The sequence below is a fragment of the Aspergillus karnatakaensis genome, assembly GCF_047715665.1.
Source record: "Aspergillus karnatakaensis strain CBS 102800 unplaced genomic scaffold BJY04scaffold_46, whole genome shotgun sequence".
Lineage (NCBI taxonomy): Eukaryota > Fungi > Ascomycota > Eurotiomycetes > Eurotiales > Aspergillaceae > Aspergillus > Aspergillus karnatakaensis.
In genome coordinates this window covers 103,503-121,149 of record NW_027395758.1, presented here as the reverse complement: position 1 = coordinate 121,149, position 17,647 = coordinate 103,503, and the positions used below count along the sequence as shown (strand labels likewise).

The 17,647-nt window shown below is 50.4% G+C and overlaps 6 protein-coding genes across 6 annotated transcripts; 3 read left to right on the top strand and 3 right to left on the bottom strand.

Annotated features, from left to right (window-relative positions):
- Positions 1-209: 209 nt before the first annotated feature.
- Positions 210-988, bottom strand: BJY04DRAFT_112561 (DUF952 domain-containing protein). Its single transcript, XM_073708171.1, has 2 exons — positions 553-988; positions 210-490 (listed from the first exon to the last, which is right to left on the bottom strand). Exons 1-2 carry the CDS (start codon positions 835-837, stop codon positions 374-376), a joined length of 402 nt encoding a protein of 133 aa, XP_073568217.1. The 5' UTR covers positions 838-988; the 3' UTR covers positions 210-373.
- Positions 989-1,850: 862 nt separating this feature from the next.
- BJY04DRAFT_195946 (putative Ras GTPase activating protein) lies at positions 1,851-7,545 on the top strand. Its single transcript, XM_073712288.1, has 3 exons — positions 1,851-5,932; positions 5,983-6,261; positions 6,314-7,545. The coding sequence occupies exons 1-3, from the start codon at positions 1,873-1,875 to the stop codon at positions 7,201-7,203; spliced, it is 5,229 nt and encodes a 1,742-aa protein (XP_073568216.1). The 5' UTR covers positions 1,851-1,872; the 3' UTR covers positions 7,204-7,545.
- Positions 7,546-7,790: 245 nt separating this feature from the next.
- Positions 7,791-9,756, top strand: BJY04DRAFT_221127 (uncharacterized protein; the record flags this gene model as incomplete). The annotated part of the gene is made up of 5 exons (XM_073717027.1): positions 7,791-7,872; positions 7,972-8,003; positions 8,108-8,187; positions 8,274-8,355; positions 8,413-9,756. The coding sequence occupies 5 exons, from the start codon at positions 7,791-7,793 to the stop codon at positions 9,754-9,756; spliced, it is 1,620 nt and encodes a 539-aa protein (XP_073568215.1).
- A 2,214-nt stretch (positions 9,757-11,970) lies between these two features.
- BJY04DRAFT_195942 (uncharacterized protein) lies at positions 11,971-12,423 on the top strand. The gene has a single exon (XM_073712287.1). It carries the CDS (start codon positions 12,129-12,131, stop codon positions 12,384-12,386), a length of 258 nt encoding a protein of 85 aa, XP_073568214.1. The 5' UTR covers positions 11,971-12,128; the 3' UTR covers positions 12,387-12,423.
- A 553-nt stretch (positions 12,424-12,976) lies between these two features.
- On the bottom strand, positions 12,977-14,230 carry BJY04DRAFT_209280 (adaptor protein NBP2; the record flags this gene model as incomplete). Its single annotated transcript, XM_073714097.1, has 1 exon — positions 12,977-14,230. One exon carries the CDS (start codon positions 14,228-14,230, stop codon positions 12,977-12,979), a length of 1,254 nt encoding a protein of 417 aa, XP_073568213.1.
- A 1,443-nt stretch (positions 14,231-15,673) lies between these two features.
- BJY04DRAFT_229782 (uncharacterized protein) lies at positions 15,674-16,935 on the bottom strand (the record flags this gene model as incomplete). Its single annotated transcript, XM_073719133.1, has 1 exon — positions 15,674-16,935. One exon carries the CDS (start codon positions 16,933-16,935, stop codon positions 15,886-15,888), a length of 1,050 nt encoding a protein of 349 aa, XP_073568212.1. The 3' UTR covers positions 15,674-15,885.
- Positions 16,936-17,647: the final 712 nt, after the last annotated feature.

The window sequence follows — 17,647 nt, the reverse complement described above, 5'->3', positions numbered from 1 at the left end:
CAAGCATGGAATTACTTACCTGAGTTATGCTTTTGCATCACTTAATTACCCGTGAAGAAGGTGGCAGGCAGCTGGATGTCTTGTGAATGCTGAAGTTTTGATAAAGCTACCCATGCACTGTGCTGCAGGTCCATCCAGAATTCCAGATGCATCATCCATGTGTAGTGTCACTGTGACCATGTACTCCAAACCAGACCCTCAGAGCTTGTGCTCTAACAAAGGCAATTTGTCCATGACGGTCATAAATTTGCATATGCGGTTGTATGATGCTGGCCCGGCAAATGAATATACAAAGGAACCTGAACAATGCCATTTTCATATAGCTTTGGTTGTCACGAGGCACGGTAGAATTGAACAAAAAAGTATTCAGTGCTTAGAATCGAAGCCATGGTTTTGCTGCAGCAAGAGGTTTGTCCCATCCTTCCTCACTCGTCCACACGCTGATGCTCTCCACCTCATCTCTACCAAGCTTGAGGCCATTGTATAAATGCTGCATTGCCATATTAGTGCTCTAGTAAGAGGCAATCAGATCTATCTCCGGCTCAGACTTACAGGAAATAAACCCTCTTCAGGCCGGGGCCCGCATACACGGCCTTCTGGGTCCTCGAAGCGAATGTCCTTTGCGACGCGGTCGTAAGGAATCCTCAACACGTACACGAGAGGCTCATCTTTATAGAAATACTTCAATGTGTTTGGCACCTGAAGTGCTGTGGACAGATGTACGAATCCGGACTTCTGATCGAGCTCACTGACAGGGAGGCGCTCTGGGATCGGCTCTCGTACAGGCGCAGTGGACGGAATGAGCTTGTATAGGTAAGAAGGTTCGGTTCCAGACATTTTGGGGTGGATCAATTCCCAATCTATTTCAGCTCCCGATGCTCTGTGCTGTGGTATGGAGGGTTGAAAAGAAGTTGTGAGTGTGTAGGTAAGTTTGCGATCATCTGGGTGTTCGCGGGATGATGATATTCGTGCCAAGCCTTAACCTTGTTTATCCTGAAGAAATGAGAGTGCTTGGACCTACTCCGTTTGGACGTTGAATGTCCAACAGCGGCATATTATCACGAAAATCATACTCCCAGTAGGGGGCCTCAGGATTAGCAATTTGGTACTCCGTATGGAGATAGGTCTGGACTCGGGTGATCACGCTTCAAGATTACAGCCTGAGTTGAAGGCTTTGTTCACACATGAGCCGCCAGGGACCATAATGTTTGTTCTCTCTCTCCAGTTCGTCGCCCAATCGGCGAAACCGTTGCCAGTCAATTCATGAATCGACCAAACTAGAGTAATAGCTGGCCAATCTCGTGCCTTGAAAGCGAGAGAAAGTCGAGTGGCTGGTGGGCGATAAGCTGGAGTTGGCTGCTGCGTCACCTGAAGATAACCAGCCACCATACCCGATTGGGAGATTTGTTTTGTGATCCCCGAGGAGGCTGGGAAGTGCTTAGAACTTGATCTCGTTTCCCGCCCGATCTCCTCCTCCCTCCCCCTCCTCGCATGTCATCCTTTCTTCTCTTTTTCTCGATCTTGATCAATTGCCTCGATCGATAAGGATTATAGACAGAGTTTTCTTTTTTTTTTCTCACGACTCATTCCTCAACCTCCCAAGGCTACCTAGAACCTGGAGTTCTCTGCGGGACGGAGAAACCCGTTTCTATATCAACCGATTGCTCCCGCTCACTGGCCTGAGAGCTATGCAGCTGCTCCCTTGAATGCGCATTCCCTCCAAGAAACAGCACGCCTCACTTGAAACGTGCCTCGCTTTGCTCGTCGATTGCTTCCTTTTGTGAAGCAGGCATGCGGCCCATTTAAATAAACCATTTTATTTTTGTGTTTCTTGTCGCATTCCTGTCCTCGGGACGGGCCCAGTAACGACCAATGCCTTTAGCACCTCTCCGTCGTACGCAGACCGATCTTCCGACACAAGCATCGAGTCCCCTCCGCCATGACTCGACCGCATCAACGAATTCCTCCATATACTCGCTCTCCTCAAACTCTATCGCCCCCAGTCGCACCAGCACTGTCTCTTCAACAGCCTCCGCTGGGTCGGTAGCCGGCCTTGGGCACAAGCGAGGTAAAAGCGAGGTGAACACATCGACACTCCAAAATATGGGCAAAGGGGCCTCCGAGTGGTCCAACGCCGGCGCAACTTATGAAAATGTGCGCCGCTCGTTGCGACCGTTACCTCAAGCGCCAAACTCTTCTCCCCCAGCAAGCAAACCTACTGGATTCCGCCATTCGAGAAGCCAAACGCTAGATAACTCACAAGCGTGGAAGGAGAATCGTCCTCGAACCCCAGAAACCACTCGCTATGGCCACAGGGACGAAGCTGAGCCCCTCAAAGAGAGGGCGTCGCCAAATGTTATGACTCCGCCAAAGCCTACTTCACCCCACCACGGTTCACCTCTTACTAGGCCTCATGTCAGAACACAAACACACTCCCATAGCCTTTCCAGCCCTCATCCACCACCGTTGACGGCTGCGCTTTCCGCCCCCGAGTTAGAGACATTCCAGAAGTCCTCCACAGGTCATCTGCGCGCATTATCCAGGTTTGCCAAATCTGGAGGAACGGAAGAATTCTCAATCGACACTTATACTCCTTCTGTTGTGGGTCTGCAGGGCCGACGCCGATTGAAGCGATCTGGTTCGGTAGCCGGCAATCACGGCCCGAAAGCTATTCAGCGGCCAACTGCATCAGCCTGGGCAGCAGGAAACTGGATGGATAAACAGAGACAATTCTTACAGGCTTATGAATATCTTTGTCATATTGGAGAAGCCAAGGAGTGGATCGAAAAAGTCATTCAACAGCAAATTCCCCCTATTGTTCACCTCGAAGAAGCCCTACGTGATGGAGTTACGCTAGCAGAGATTGTGCAGTCAATGTATCCTAGTCGAGCCCTGCGCATCTTCCGCCACTCGAAGTTGCAATACCGACACTCCGACAACATAGCTTTATTTTTCCGATTCCTCGACGAGGTGGAATTGCCAGAGCTCTTCAGATTTGAGCTAATCGACCTGTACGAGAAGAAGAACATCCCGAAAGTTATACACTGCATTCATGCTTTATCATGGTTGCTGTTCAAGAAGGAGCTTGTCGACTTTCGAATGGGCAATCTTGTTGGTCAGTTAGAGTTCGAGCATCATGAACTTGAGCAAACCCAGAAAGGTCTTGACAAAGCCGGTGTTAGCATGCCGAGTTTCAGTGGTATGGCCGCCAACTTCGGCGCAGAACCAGAGCCAGAACCTGAACCCGAGCCTGAGTCTGAGGAGGATCGAATTCAACGGGAGCTGCACGAAAATGAGAGCTCGATCGTTGATTTCCAGGCTCAGCTTCGTGGTGCGATCATGAGGCTGAAACTGGGAAATCTGATGAATGACTTATGGGACTTTGAGCCGTTACTCATCGAACTCCAGTCGAGGCTACGCGGAGACTGGGCCAGACAGATCGTCCAGTACCGCATGGATATGTGGAGATTTGCCGTTGACCTCCAAGCCATTTGCCGAGGATTCATTGCGAGAAATCGCCAGACCGATGACAAGCAAAACTACCAAGCTCTTGAGCATCATGTCTTACAGTTGCAGAGCGCCATCCGGGGCTCGAAAGCCAGAGATCAAATTAGGTTTCTGCAAACTCAACTGCGAAAGCATGAATCAGGAGTCAAGCAGATCCAAGCTGCTGTTCGAGGTGCTCTTCAACGTAGAGCTATTTGCGATCTTTACGACAGCGTCCATGGCGCAGATGAAGATATTAGGCTGCTACAGGCTGCTATTCGTGGCGTACTACAGCGCTCACAAGTCTCAAAGCAGTACGAAGCGACTCAGGGCGTAGAAGACAAAGTCCAAATCCTGCAAGCCGCCATCCGAGGTGCGTTATTTCGTCAACGCATGGGCGCTCAGCACGAGGACATTATGCAAACCGAAGACAATACATATACCGTGCAGGCGGCTATTCGGGGAATGTTACTTCGTCGCCAGGTTACTCACACGCACGATTTGCTTAACGCGGAGATCAATTCCATCACTTCCATCCAGGCACATGCTCGCGCCATGGCGGCTCGACGTTCTCAATCGGATCTGAGAGTGTCTCTTGCCAGGGGACAGATTAGCATCGTCGATATCCAGTCCATGGCTCGTGCTGGCGCTCTGAGAAACGAGATTGAACATTTGCGTGAGGAACTGGCGGAGCATGTCCCATCGGTCATTGACCTGCAGAGCGTAGCCAGGGCCAATGCCGTGCGATCCTTCCTTGAATCCCAGCATGAATGCCTGGCAAAAGAGGCCGAATCTATCCTAGAGGTTCAGTCTATGGCCCGCGGTGTCATTTTGAGAAATCGACTAGGAGAGGACGATGCACAGTTACGAAAGGAAGAATCCGCCCTCACGGAACTGCAAGCCCTCGCTCGGGCAGCTGTCCTACGAATCCACGTTGGTGGTATCCTGGAGCAACTAGATGATTGCGATGACGAGGTTAGCCTGCTGCAAGCACACATCAGAGCCATGATAGTGCGGGTTGATGTCGGCCAGACCTTAGCTGAACTCGCAGCCGAGGAAGATGTTATTGCCGACTTGCAGTCTCACATAAGGGGTCATATTGTGAGAGCAAAGTTTGAAGAAAAACGCCGTTACTACCAGGAGAACATGGAGAAAGTGATCAAAGCACAAAGCTTTGTCCGCGGTAGAATCCAGGGTCAAGCATACAAGAGCCTCACGAGCGGCAAAAACCCTCCCGTGGGAACTGTCAAAGGCTTCGTTCATCTTCTTAACGACAGCGAATTCGATTTTGACGAAGAGGTGGAATCTGAGCGTACAAGGAAACAGGTAGTACAACAGGTTCGACAGAATGAGTTGGCTGAGCAGTATATCAGTCAGCTCGACATCAAGATCGCTCTTTTGGTTAAGAACAAAATCACACTCGACGAGGTCGTCAAACACCAGAAACACTTCGGTGGCCATGTAGGAAACCTCTTGCCAAATACCGAGATCTCCTCCAAGGACCCGTTCGATTTGAAAGCCCTGAACAAAACGTCGAGAAGGAAGTTGGAGCATTACCAAGTATTTTTCTTCCTTCTTCAGACACAGTCCCAATACCTTGCCAAACTTTTCCGACGCCTGCGTGAGGTCAACACGCCAGAGAAAGAGTATGAGAGAATACGACACTTGATGATGGGTTTGTTCGGGTACTCACAGAAAAGACGTGAAGAGTACTACCTCATTAAGTTGCTTGCCCGCTCAGCTCGCGAGGAAATCGAAAGCTTTGCTTCGGTCCACGAATATCTTCGCTGCACCTCATTCTGGACCAAGCTCTTTGCTTCGTACATCAAGTCTCCTCGGGACCGGAAATTCATGCGCGACGTTCTCACTACCACGGTCAAGGACAACATCATCGACAACCCCGAGTTGGACCTTGAGAGTGATCCAATGCAGATTTACCGCTCTGCTATCAACAATGAAGAGCTTCGAACAGGCAAGCGCAGCCGGCGTCGGCTCGATATCCCGAAAGAAGAGGCTATCAGGGATCCTGAAACGAGAGCAACTTTCATTCAGCATCTGCAGGATCTCCGAGATATCGCCGATCAATTCTTTGCTGCCTTAGAAGAGCTTCTATACCGTATGCCTTTTGGAATTCGGTACATTGCAAAAGAGATGTACGAAAGCTTGCTTTCGCGCTTCTCTGGCGAGGATCCGGGATTCATCCTCCAGACCGTTGGTCATTGGGTCTGGAAGAACTACTTCCAACCAGCTATCATGGAGCCAGAAAAGTATGGAGTGGTTGACCGTGGCTTGACGCAAGAACAGAAGCGAAATCTGTCGGAAATTGCCAAAGTGATCGCTCAAGCTTCCTCGGGGAGGCTATTCGGTGCGGAGAACGTATACCTCCAACCACTGAACACTTACATTGCAGAGTCAATACAACGGCTAGGAAACATCTGGGGTGACAGTGAGTATATTGCCCAAAGTTGACTAGATGCGATGCTAACGGTGTGGCAGTGATTACCGTCCAAGATGCCGAAACGTACTTTGACATTGATGAATTTAACGACCTTTACGCCAAAACGAAACCAACTTTATACATTAAAATGTCCGATATCTTTTCTATCCACCAACTTGTCGCATCAAACATCCATCATATCTGCTCTAACCCCGACGATATACTGAAAGAAATGGTTCGCGACTTGGGAAATGTCAAGTCAAACGAGAATGAGCTGATGAGTGTCAATTCATCCGAAATTAACCTGACCCTGAACCCCAAGCTTGCACAAACCGATGGTGAGAAATACTCACACCCGACAAACTAAAATACACATGCTAACAAATTTAGACCCCGAGGCCGATGTCAAGGCTCTATTCATGGAGACGAAAAGATGCGTGCTTTATATCATTCGTGTACAGTCTGGAGCGAATCTGCTGGAGATCATGGTCACTCCGCCCACTGAGGAGGATGAGGACAAATGGATGACGTTTGTACGTGATGAGCTGAGCGCTCACAACACACAGCGAAGTGCGTACTCCGAAGCCAATAGCCTGATAGACATCGCCTCTATGAGCTATTCGGAGCTGAAGCGCACAGCCCTGGAAAACATCCTACAACTTGAGCGCACAGGCAAGATTAGCCGGAGCAACCACTACCAGGATCTTCTGAACGCCATTGCTATCGATATCCGCACAAAGCATCGCCGGAGAATTCAACGTCAGCGAGAGCTTGAGAGCGCACACATGACGTTAGCCCGTCTGAATGATCAAGCTATCTGGTTGGACCAGCAGCTCAAGACTTACAACGATTACATTGAACAAGCAATGGTGACCCTGCAAAACAAGAAGGGCAAGAAGAGATTCCTTATGCCCTTCACAAAGCAATGGGATCACCAGCGCGAACTGCAAAAGTCCGGCAAAGTGTTCAAGTTTGGGTCGTACAAATATTCTGCCCGAAATTTGGCGGATAGAGGTGTGCTGGTTTACTGGAAGGGCTATAACGAGCGCCAGTGGGACCGCGTTGACCTGACAATCTCCAGTAATGAAGTTGGCGTCTTCACGCTCGATGGCAGCAGCGGTCCAATGATGGTTCCTGGGGCCAACGCCCAGGTTCCGTTAGATGACCTGCTCCAGGCTCAGTTCAATAACATGCAATTCCTCGACTTCTTCGACGGGCACTTGCGCGTCAACGTCAATCTTTTCCTGCATCTGATCATGAGGAAATTCTACAACGAATGATTGCCTCGGGTGTTTGGGTCATCTATCTGGGAGGTCTTTGTCTTTGTTGCATCGTACTTGCTTCTTCTTTTGCATTCCCTTTTTCTCGTGATATCCCTTTTTTTCTTCAAAAGCTGCCACACAGTTGCTTGAGATAGATGGAGTCGTGCTCCTTCTTGTTTGTTCTATTTCTCCATTTGCCTTGATTGAGCTTGTTAGCGATGATTCCCTTTGAACTGTGATTTCGATACCTGCGTGCTGGTCATACCACCTACCCAATTACCTTCTCTGTGATGAATTGAACGAACCTATGTATTTATGTGTGTATGTATCAACCCAAAATGGCATAATGTAATGCTGGCTGTGAGCTTGATGGTTGTTCTCTGTATGTGAGGTTGTTGCTGTAGATACTCGGCACGGTCAGGGGTGCCACGTGACGTCTTGGAGCCCGACGGCGACGGGGGTTGCCAGCTGGAACTTGATTCTCCCCAATTGCGGCGTCATCCCCTTTACTTCCATTCCTCTCCAAAACTCCAGATACTTGCATTGCAGCCTTTTGGCTTAATTGATTATCTGCGCCCATATCCTTTTTCCACGATCGGCGCACCATGGATTTTGACTCTCTGAAGAACCAGGTCAGCAACCTGACCTTGTATGATATCAAGGCGGGAGTGCGCAAGGTCCAAAATGGTAAGCTCACTCTTTCACCTGCAGCAGCACACACGGTTTCTTTTAGAAGGAAAAAGTGTTCTTCAACTGGATCATATGCTGACTCTTATGATCTTTTAGCTGTTATGAACTACACTGAAATGGAAGCCAAGGTTCGTTCGTCCTTCCTGCCTGTTCCGTTCCCTAGATGCCGGCAACACTCCGCGCCTCGACTGTGGGGTCAACCGCTTTGCTTTCAAACGCTGATATCCACTAGGTCCGAGAAGCTACAAACAATGAGCCTTGGGGTGCATCGACGACGTTAATGCAGGAAATATCCACCGGAACCCATAGCTAGTCTGTATCCTTCACCGTCTCGCAGTCGACAATGTCGCAACAGACATCAATGACCATTGCTGACACTTTGTGCCTCTGTCCGCTAGCCAATTACTCAATGAGATTATGCCCATGATTTACAAGCGATTCACGGACAAGACATCGGAGGAATGGCGCCAAATCTACAAGGTACCACAGCCAGGATTTGCTCTCGATGGACGCTGACGTGCGCCATTGCCTATCCAGGGACTTCAATTGCTTGAGTTTCTTATCAAGAACGGATCGGAGCGAGTCGTCGACGATGCTAGATCTCACCTCTCCCTCATTCGCATGCTTCGACAATTTCACTACATCGACCCTAATGGCAAGGACCAAGGTATCAATGTGCGGAACCGAGCGCAGGAACTGGTAAAACTTTTGGGCGACGTCGAATTGATCCGCTCCGAAAGAAAGAAGGCCAAGACGAACCGTAACAAATTCCGTGGTTTCGAGGGAGGAGCGGGTGGGGGGATTGGAGGCGGTATCGGAAGCTCAGGGGGGCGGTATGGAGGCTTTGGAAGTGAAAGCCTTTCCTTTGGCGGATATAGCGGGGGTGTCTACGGTGATGGCGGTGGCTTTGGGGGAGCAACCGGGGACTTTGAGGACTCTGGACGACGATCTAACCGCTTTGAGGAATACGACGAGTACGATGAAGCAGATGCTGCGCCGTCTCACAGACGAGCGGCTAGCCCTCCCCGCGCTCAACGTGAAGCTAAGAAGCCCGAAGCCCCGAAGGCGCCTGAACCGGATCTTGTGGATTTTCTCGGTGATGATGATAGCGCTGCTGCGCCGGCGCCCACCACAACAACCTCCACAACTGCTGCTGGAAAGCAACCCGTGGGTAGCAGTGGCCTTAATATGCTAGATCCAACACCGGCTGGCGACGATGATGACTTTGATGATTTCCAGTCAGCACCGGCCCCTGCTACGTCTACCAACTCTTTCGGCATCCCGCCACCCGCTTCAACAGCCAGCACCACATCAAATACCCAGTTTGCCGCCCCAAGGCCAGTGTCAGGAACTCAAGGGTCCAACCTCAATGGCATTGTTGGTTTCACCTCAATGACACCGACACCAACGTCGAGCGGCCTCACATCCCCTACTCTATCAACTCAGGGCACGAAACCCGCCGCTCAACCGAGGCCTACTGGCTACCAGGCGGCGACTCCGAACTATTTTACTTCCGTGCCTCTTGCCTCCCAGCAGACGCACTCTGCTTCAGGCCATCGGCCATCGGCCCCCTCCGTATCATCCTTCTCATCTGCCACGAGCGGCGCTACTCCATCCATAGGAAGCAAGCCTGCGGCGCCAAAAGCTTCCGGTGATGCCTTTGGCTCACTTTGGTCAACAGCTAGTGCTAGTGCGGGTATTCAGAAATCTTCAACTACCGCCAATAAAGGACCTAACCTAGCCAGCATGGCTAAGGAGAAGGCCAGCGCAGGTATCTGGGGCGCACCAGCCTCTGGCTTTGGGTCCCCCGCGTCGTCCCAGCAGTCATCACAACAAGGTGCGAAGACAGGTAGTTCCGGACTAGATGACCTACTAGGGTAGATATACTTTCGGTTTTTCTTTTTCCTTCTCCACCAACCCTCTGCAGTTTCTTGGACACTCTTTATTGTTGAGCAAAATCTTTGATTCTCTGTGTGTATGTTGCTGGAAATAAAACTGCTTTTTTGTCTCATTAGCCACGGATACTCACAATGCCACTGAATCTTGTCGATGATACCCGATACCTGGTTGGTCCTCAACATGGAAACCATAAATAGACAAGTGATGTTCTATCTCAGCACAACTGCGGTTACTAATCTACAAACCTACCTGCCGTCGAATTAATTCATTATTTGGCTTCGTGATGATACACGACTGCGACCGTCCGTTCTTCTTAGTGTCCTATCGCCGTTCTGTCCAAGTCCAGTTCATGTGCATTCTATGCCCCTTGTCTGGGGGTTGTGATCAGGGTATATACTGCGGCATGGAGCAAGGTGCACCCTAGGTATGTGGCTTGATATAGTCAACAGATCCGGTGAGCGATGTGTTACTCGATAGTCAGGAGCCAACTTGAGCGTTGTCGTTATCATTTAGCATAAACTAGCACCAGCCTACCGTATAGAATTAACAGCCCTGAGGATAAGATGTTGAAGTCCAAAGCCATGACCACCCTCCTCATTACACTGGGATCTTTCCGAGACATGTAAAATCCAGTACTAATTCCACCTCTGCCACCCCGCAAGGTCATCGGCAAAGAGCAAGCTGATCATCACCGTTCCTGTCTTATCTAAGCCCCTCGCCTCGCCCTCTCATTGTATCGCAGAGGATCATTTTTCCGAAAGCAAAGAGACAGTCATACTTACTGTCAGCCAGAAAAGTATCGGAGCCACAGCCTTTAGTTTAGACAAATTAATCTTTCGTGGTAATTACCTCAGCCGCACGTCCAGATCCAATCCAAAATTATCCAACAGATCAAGCCCTCGTATTCCTCTCTGCCCGCTGCGCGATGATCTGCAACTAGCTTAGCCTTCTGCCCACATGATTGGCGTTTCGTTGGACAGGAGCAATCACGATTGCTAAAGACTTGAAGAGGCCTGCCTGGGAGTCGGGCACTGAATGCAGGCGGTCGATGATCGACACATCCTGGGGCGGGACTGATCTGTCGACTTATCTTGAGGATCGACGGGGTGGTCTCGAGTTGCAGAGGGGATGATGCAGGTGAAAACCGTGCAGCTATCAATCATTCAACTTTAGGCTCGATTTAACTAGACATGTGGGGAATTTATAGCTGGGAGCCTCCCTCCACTCGGTTTCTTTGGCTCTGTTCTAGATTCCTCATTGTGGCTGCCCTTCTACCATAGGGTGTTGCATGCCTACACTCAAGAAATTCCCAGAGCGCCCTTCCAACTTTAACCCAAGGTTATAGTCGAGTAATATCAAACAAGATAATGCATCTCTTCAGCCCCATCGACTCCTTCGATTCCCCCTTCGACATCTCTCGTCGTCAATCAAACACAGGCCAGTCCTCGGAGTGCTGGGGTGGTCTTGGTGCAGGTGATTGCCGAGCTGGTTCAGAGTGTACGCTCCCTCTCTGCCACTGCCTTTTCGTCTATACCTGATCTCATACGGCGGAAACTGATAAGGTCACGATGCAACAGGTCGGGGACTCATATATGAGAACCAATGTCGACAAAAAGCAGGTGACGAGGTATTTATATATATATATATATATATATATTCCTCCATGTCTTTCCCCATCCTCATATCTTCTCTATATCCGCATCACCACATCACGTCAAACTCTTAACATGAAAGAAAAAACACTAACAACATCGAGTGCTGCTTGAACCGGCAGTGCACCACCGACCTTGGCGACGGATACTGCAAGAATAACGATAACCAGACCTGCGCAGGCGAATGGGTTCCTGGGTCTGCTGTGGGTTGCTCCTTCCTCTCTTAGGTCCTTCTTCTCTCTTCAAGTTCCCCTCAGAGTACATGCCTAGGTCAATAAACAAGTTGATAATCATGATCTCCTGTTTGGATAGGGAAACTACCCCTGCCCCGGACCAGGCTATATCGTCTGCTGCGTGGAGTATGCGGACATGGTCAATTCGACATCTTTATCTACATCCGCATCTTCAACTTCTTCTACGACGTTCACGACCTCGACGACGGCCACGGGCACACCAACAACGACACAGACAGAGGTCTCTTCCGATTCCAACTCCGGCTCAGGCTCTGGTCTCTCTACCGCTACGAAGGGCGGAATCGCTGGTGGAATTGTCGGTGCTGTTCTCGTTACGAGCCTTTTTTTCCTGGTGTTCTTCTTCTTGAGGAGACGGCGCCAACGAGGCGCGGCTCGGAGTGAGATAGGGAAGGATGGTACGAATGAAAGACCTTTGGCAGGTACAGCAATCGAAGGACAGACTCAAGGGATGCAAATAATGGGTGAGGACCGAGAAGGAGAAGGTGGGGACAAAGGAGCAACAATGCTTGCGTCTCGGGCGCTGCACGAGATGGAGTCGCCGACTGCAGAGACTGGAGCAGCCACAGCCGCAGAGGAGAGTGATCAAGGGAGGAATTTGGAGCAAGTGAAGAAAAGGCGAATGGCGGAGCTCCCGGGGTCTCTAGGAGTTGTTGCGGAGTTGCCTATCCCACAAGAGGGCGGACAAAAATTCAATGAGGTCGATTGACGGGCGATTATGGTGATCATAATCATGATGACGATGGATTTTATATTGATTTCCTGGGAACGTGTTTCTTTAGAACCCCTAATCTACCTAACCGACCCCGTAGGGTTCCGCAGGGGTCGGTCAACGAGAGATGATAGCTATGCTGGTATTGATATAGTATAATATGATGGATATATTGATGATCCCCTGACGCTGTCGCTGAACATTACTCCAAAAGATATAAAATATGTACAATCTCACTCACGTCACTCTCGTAACAAGCGTTGCGTCGCGTTGCGTTGCGTCGTGTCGCGCCCAGTCGCGCAACCGCAGGCTGGCTCTGCGGGCGTTTAGACAATAATAAGTATGGATATGATATGGTGTGATATGCTATAAAAAGCACAACCCCGCCTTCCAAGTCATGACCGTTCTATCATGTATGCAGGTATCTCGACAGTCTCAAGTTCCAGCCGGGGAACCCTCGATATAAAAGTATAATTCGGGAAAGAAAAATCATGCCAACCAGCCCAACCAAGCACGGTTCCAGACTAGAACCGCATTTGGCCCTCCTGAATGCAATGTCTTTTGTTTTGCGTTCAACTCCACAGAGGTCATTGTTTCTTTTCTGGCAGTTGTTCCGCCTCTTGTGTTGTATTCGCAGTGGTGCCGTTCTCAGATGCATTAGGTAAAGCGTTTAGAGACTGACCATTCGCCGAGTGAGAAGTAGGCGTGATCTCCTGCTGGGAATCTGGAGAGCCCGGCCTCTGATACTCATCCTCGTATCCTTCCGTGTCGCCATTCAGCGACGTCAAACCTCCTTCAATGTCGCGAACAAGTCGGACAAATTCCTCCGGAACCAGTCCGCTCTCCCCGGTTCGAGGGTCCTCCGCAACTAGCCATCCTTGGCCGTGTCGATACGAGACAAAAATCACCTGGCCCTCGGTCAACGGAAGCTCATTCTCGTGCTCCCGGATGAAGTCGAAAAGCGCAACTGCTTTGCCATGCATCTCCTCGTCCGGACACCCCACAGAGAACTGAAACTCGCGCGAGTACCGGTGCGTCCCAGTGTAATCTTCACCCGACTCAAAGCCTGGTTCTCGGCCATAACCTTGGTTTGCATCATATGCGCCAATATAAGTGTATCGACTCTCGTTAGCCGGATATGTGACAAGGTCACCTCCCGGCCCGTCATCGTTGGCGTCTTCATCGTTCACGTAGTAAGTCTCACTACCGTCGGCGTTCATGCTTATTAATTTTCCACGCTCGTTATCGCCAATAACGCTCAGACGTTCGGGGTAGGTGTTACCGGCAGAAATTCTGCTGTTCAGGTCGGTTCCGGTTGACTTGTTCTTGCGATGGCGGGGGGCGGAAAAGACAGGACTATGCAGGTCCTCATCCTCGCTATACGGAGGTCCATCGCCAAAGGACATCGCCGGAAGTGGCTGGTGCCCTTGACCCTGGTCAATGCCCCAAGGTTGTGTTGACCACTGACCCCGTGAACTATCCCATGATCCTGGGGGGTCGGATAACCGCCGATGTTCGCTTACAGGACTCGAAAGCACAGACGCAGAGAGCGGGAGGGGACCATAGTGGAAAGGGTGGCTGGTCGGATACGCAAAATCACGTACTAGAGTATAGGGCAAGCTGGAGTGGAATATAGGAAACACATGTGACCCAGGCCGCGACCGGTTCTGAGAGGCTACAGAAAGGTTGGAGAACGTGGATAGGCGATCTTTGGCGTACGATGAAGATCGCTGGCGGGTCGACAGTCTAACGGGTGTGTCGGTAACTAGGGGAGGCAATACCGAGACGGTTGGGGAGGAAACAGCCTGCTGCGTCGGTGGAGGAGATGTTGTCGTAGTCATAGTGGCAATCATTGAGTTCGCAGGAGTCGAGGACAAACGTAGCAGAGGCTGACTGATTGCGCGTTACGCTGATGGCGAAGATAATATGAATTCAGGTGATGGTGGTGGTTGGGGACTTCACCCTAGATTCGCATCGCGATCGCCAGCCACAACTCTGCAATGATCCGAAAATTGGCCTGGGGCACTAAGACAGCAGACTTCCGCAACCTGTATGATCAGATTGAACGTCCTCCGAGGCTAGGGTTATTGTGATTGTGGGACAGCGACAAAGGCACGAGCAACCGCGCGACTCGGTTAGGAGGGGCACCTGGCAACCTCCTTGCTTGACTGAGAGCACAGCCCGACCTCTTGTGTTGTTCAGGCGATACTGACGAGATATCGAAGCTGGACGACAAATAGTAAATGCGAAAGTGAAGCGAGGCACCGGTGAGATTGAGATGGGATTTACCCCCCCGATGGACCACTGTTGCAGCGAGGCGACAACGAACTACCCAACCGATGCCGTGGGAACAACAGTTGGTAGTTCCTCCGGGCGGGTAACTAAGGCGGTTTGAAGGCCTTCCGAATCGACAAAAGCCAATGATAGCGGTGGGTTTGCTCGCTGCAACGAGGTGTTTCGGATTGGTTTTTCTTCGGCGTTCGAGCGTCCGAATCGTCAAGGTTAAATCTAGGTGCTAAATATAGCGCAACTACGCGCCAGAAGATGTCAGACACGCTGAAGATCAACTCGAACAACGCGAGAGGCAGGTAAGGAAGGGAGAGAGAAGGGGAGAGAACAGAGAGGGGGCCAAAGGCACAATAAGTGGAAAACGAGGGGATGGGCGTCTAATTGCACACAATAGCTCTCTCTTGCGTCCCAATCGACAACGTCGCAGAGTTGATGGAGAGCAGGCGAGGTGACTTACATGACCGACCACAAAAGAAAACAGGTACTCAGAGGAATGAGTCCCCCTTGCCGTGCGCCGGAAGTCACGATAGACCTTGCGTTGAACCTCGTTCTCAGCACTGAAGAGGACGAAACGAAGCGTTCAAGGGACCGGCGAGTGACGAGGCGCAGTGCGGGATTGCTGTGGAGAATCGCCGTCAGTCGAAGTCGTTCGCTTGTCCCAGGATCGATTCTTGATTTCTGCCCTGCAGCGACGTCTCAACGCAGGACGTCGATATCGATACCTAACACCCCTTCTTCAAAGTTATATGAGATTGAGCAAGTATAATGGAATTATCAGAATCCAAAAGTAGGGCATCATGGACAGTCTTCATTCTCCGGTCTCGCTTCTTCTTCCACTCGACGGCTCTTGCACGTGATCGTTTCAGATCTACTCCGTGTCTGCCTTGAGATCCAGGCAGAACACCGGTCGATGGCTTCCAATTCAACCCGGGTCGACTATACAAGCAGTATGTTTGCTCTCACAGTACACCTGTAATAATAATACACAACTGATTGGGACTGATTTCATCCTCTATTTACAAAACGCCAGGTCTTTCAGAGACCGCTTCAAAATGAATGAAGGAGAGACATGCTCCAGCTGTCCGAGTCAGGCCTGCCCGACCAAAATGCAGTAGGGACTAAATGGGTATCGAAAGAAGCTCAGCTATGCTCAGCCACCGTTCATGAGCTAAGCCGTCAGAGTCCCAATGCAACCTTGCTTAACCACTCAAGGACTCGCAGTCTCATGAACGATATCCCACAAGGTCCTGTAGGATGTTACAGTGACCGTCGCCTTGGTTGGCGTTGTTAGAGTTCCTGAAGGAGATTCTGTCACGGAATCTGAAGAAGACAGGGCCGCGGAGGAGCTGGGAGTGGAAGTTGAAGTGGGAGTGGGAGTAGGCGTTCCCGAGGCAGAGTCTGCTGCTCGAGACCCATATATGTCGTTGAACTGCTCCGGAATCGCAGCTCTATTCAAAGACTGATCGTAGTCATAATTTGCAGCTTGGCTTATCCGGCCATCTGAGCTGTTGACCACATCCACGTCCATGCAAGTTGAATACACCTCTTCTTTTCCTTGAGGCGTGCCAGGGTCGATTCCTGGCAAGGTAGGCCAGTCCCAGACCCAATACAGCGTATATGGTTTACCAGTTGGTACGTTGCTCGGTAGGGCAATGTCGGCTTGGCACCACAAATCTTCTCCCATGTACTGATCTATTTCATGGGGAAACTCTTTTTGGCGGCGTTGAGAAATTTGTTCAGAGTTCTTTTGATAGCATCGTCCATCATCATAGTTCCGCTTTGCCAGGAGTACCCCGCGCCCATCGCCGCCGCTTCCATCCTCGTTCCACACCTTATGGATCTCCTGGAATTTCTCGTCTTCTTTCGGGTCTGTTGTTCCGTAGACGTATATTGTCCCGCGGTTGTCAGGCTTTCCTGGAGGGGTGAGAGGGATCGTAACATGGCCATTCTCTTGAAACCGGAGGGCGATAGCGGCGCCTGCGCTCGCTTGTAGCCGTGGGCTCCCATCCGTCTGAACTTGTTTTCTCTGAGACTCTTTGCAGAGATAGCCATCAGTCGATACCAGATAGCTCATGGCAACGTCGTTGAAGGATGGGTTAGAGCGAAGGACATTCCCTCGAGGATAGCCCGGGGAATCGATAAACGACCCGTTTGGTGCAATGATCATCAGTTGTTCCACCCATGAATGAGCCCAGGATGTTGTGAAGAAAAGAGCTAAGAGGATCAACCTCCGGCTCAGATAGTATGTGCCGTCCATGAATGGAGAAATTTAGATTTCACTCGCTGTAGATTTTGTATAGTTTTCGCATCCGGGAAACCTAACACCGACCAGCGCGTTAAAACAGGGAACCACTAGATTTGGCGTCAGTAAAGCCACAAAGGTTTTAGGGAAGAAACCAGTGGTCAGGCAGACCTTATATTCCCATTATCATTGATAACCCCTCCATCCGGTCCAGGTATCTTCTGCTGTGTTTCTTGGGTGTGTTGAGAGGAGGCAACAATGACGAGAGAGCACCAAGAAAGGGTAGAGTGTGTCAAATTCGTGGAATCTACCGAATAACAGACAATAAAGCCTCTATCAGTATGTGGCCCAAGAGTGAAATGAGGCTTGGTCGATCGCTCTTGAAACAAGAGACGTTCTAGAGGCTATCTCGCTCTTTGTTTAACCCCTCTAGCCAACTCGATGGAAATAAAGGACTCATGACAAGGCCAGTCCCTGGAAGAGAAGACATTTAAAACACATCAAGGCGGACAGATCTATAGGTGACCTGGCGCCGAAACACATGGTGCCAGACTCAAGGGTTGGCGCTTGGTGAGACAATGAGCGAAGAACAAAGATAGGAGAAAGAGTGGTCAGAGCCAATCAATGCAAGCAGATCACCTTTGTTCCGGTATGTCATGCGAGTCAAAATCATCTAGAGTATGTTTGGCGATCAATGACTTCCAGAAAATTCAGGTGGCACGCTCAA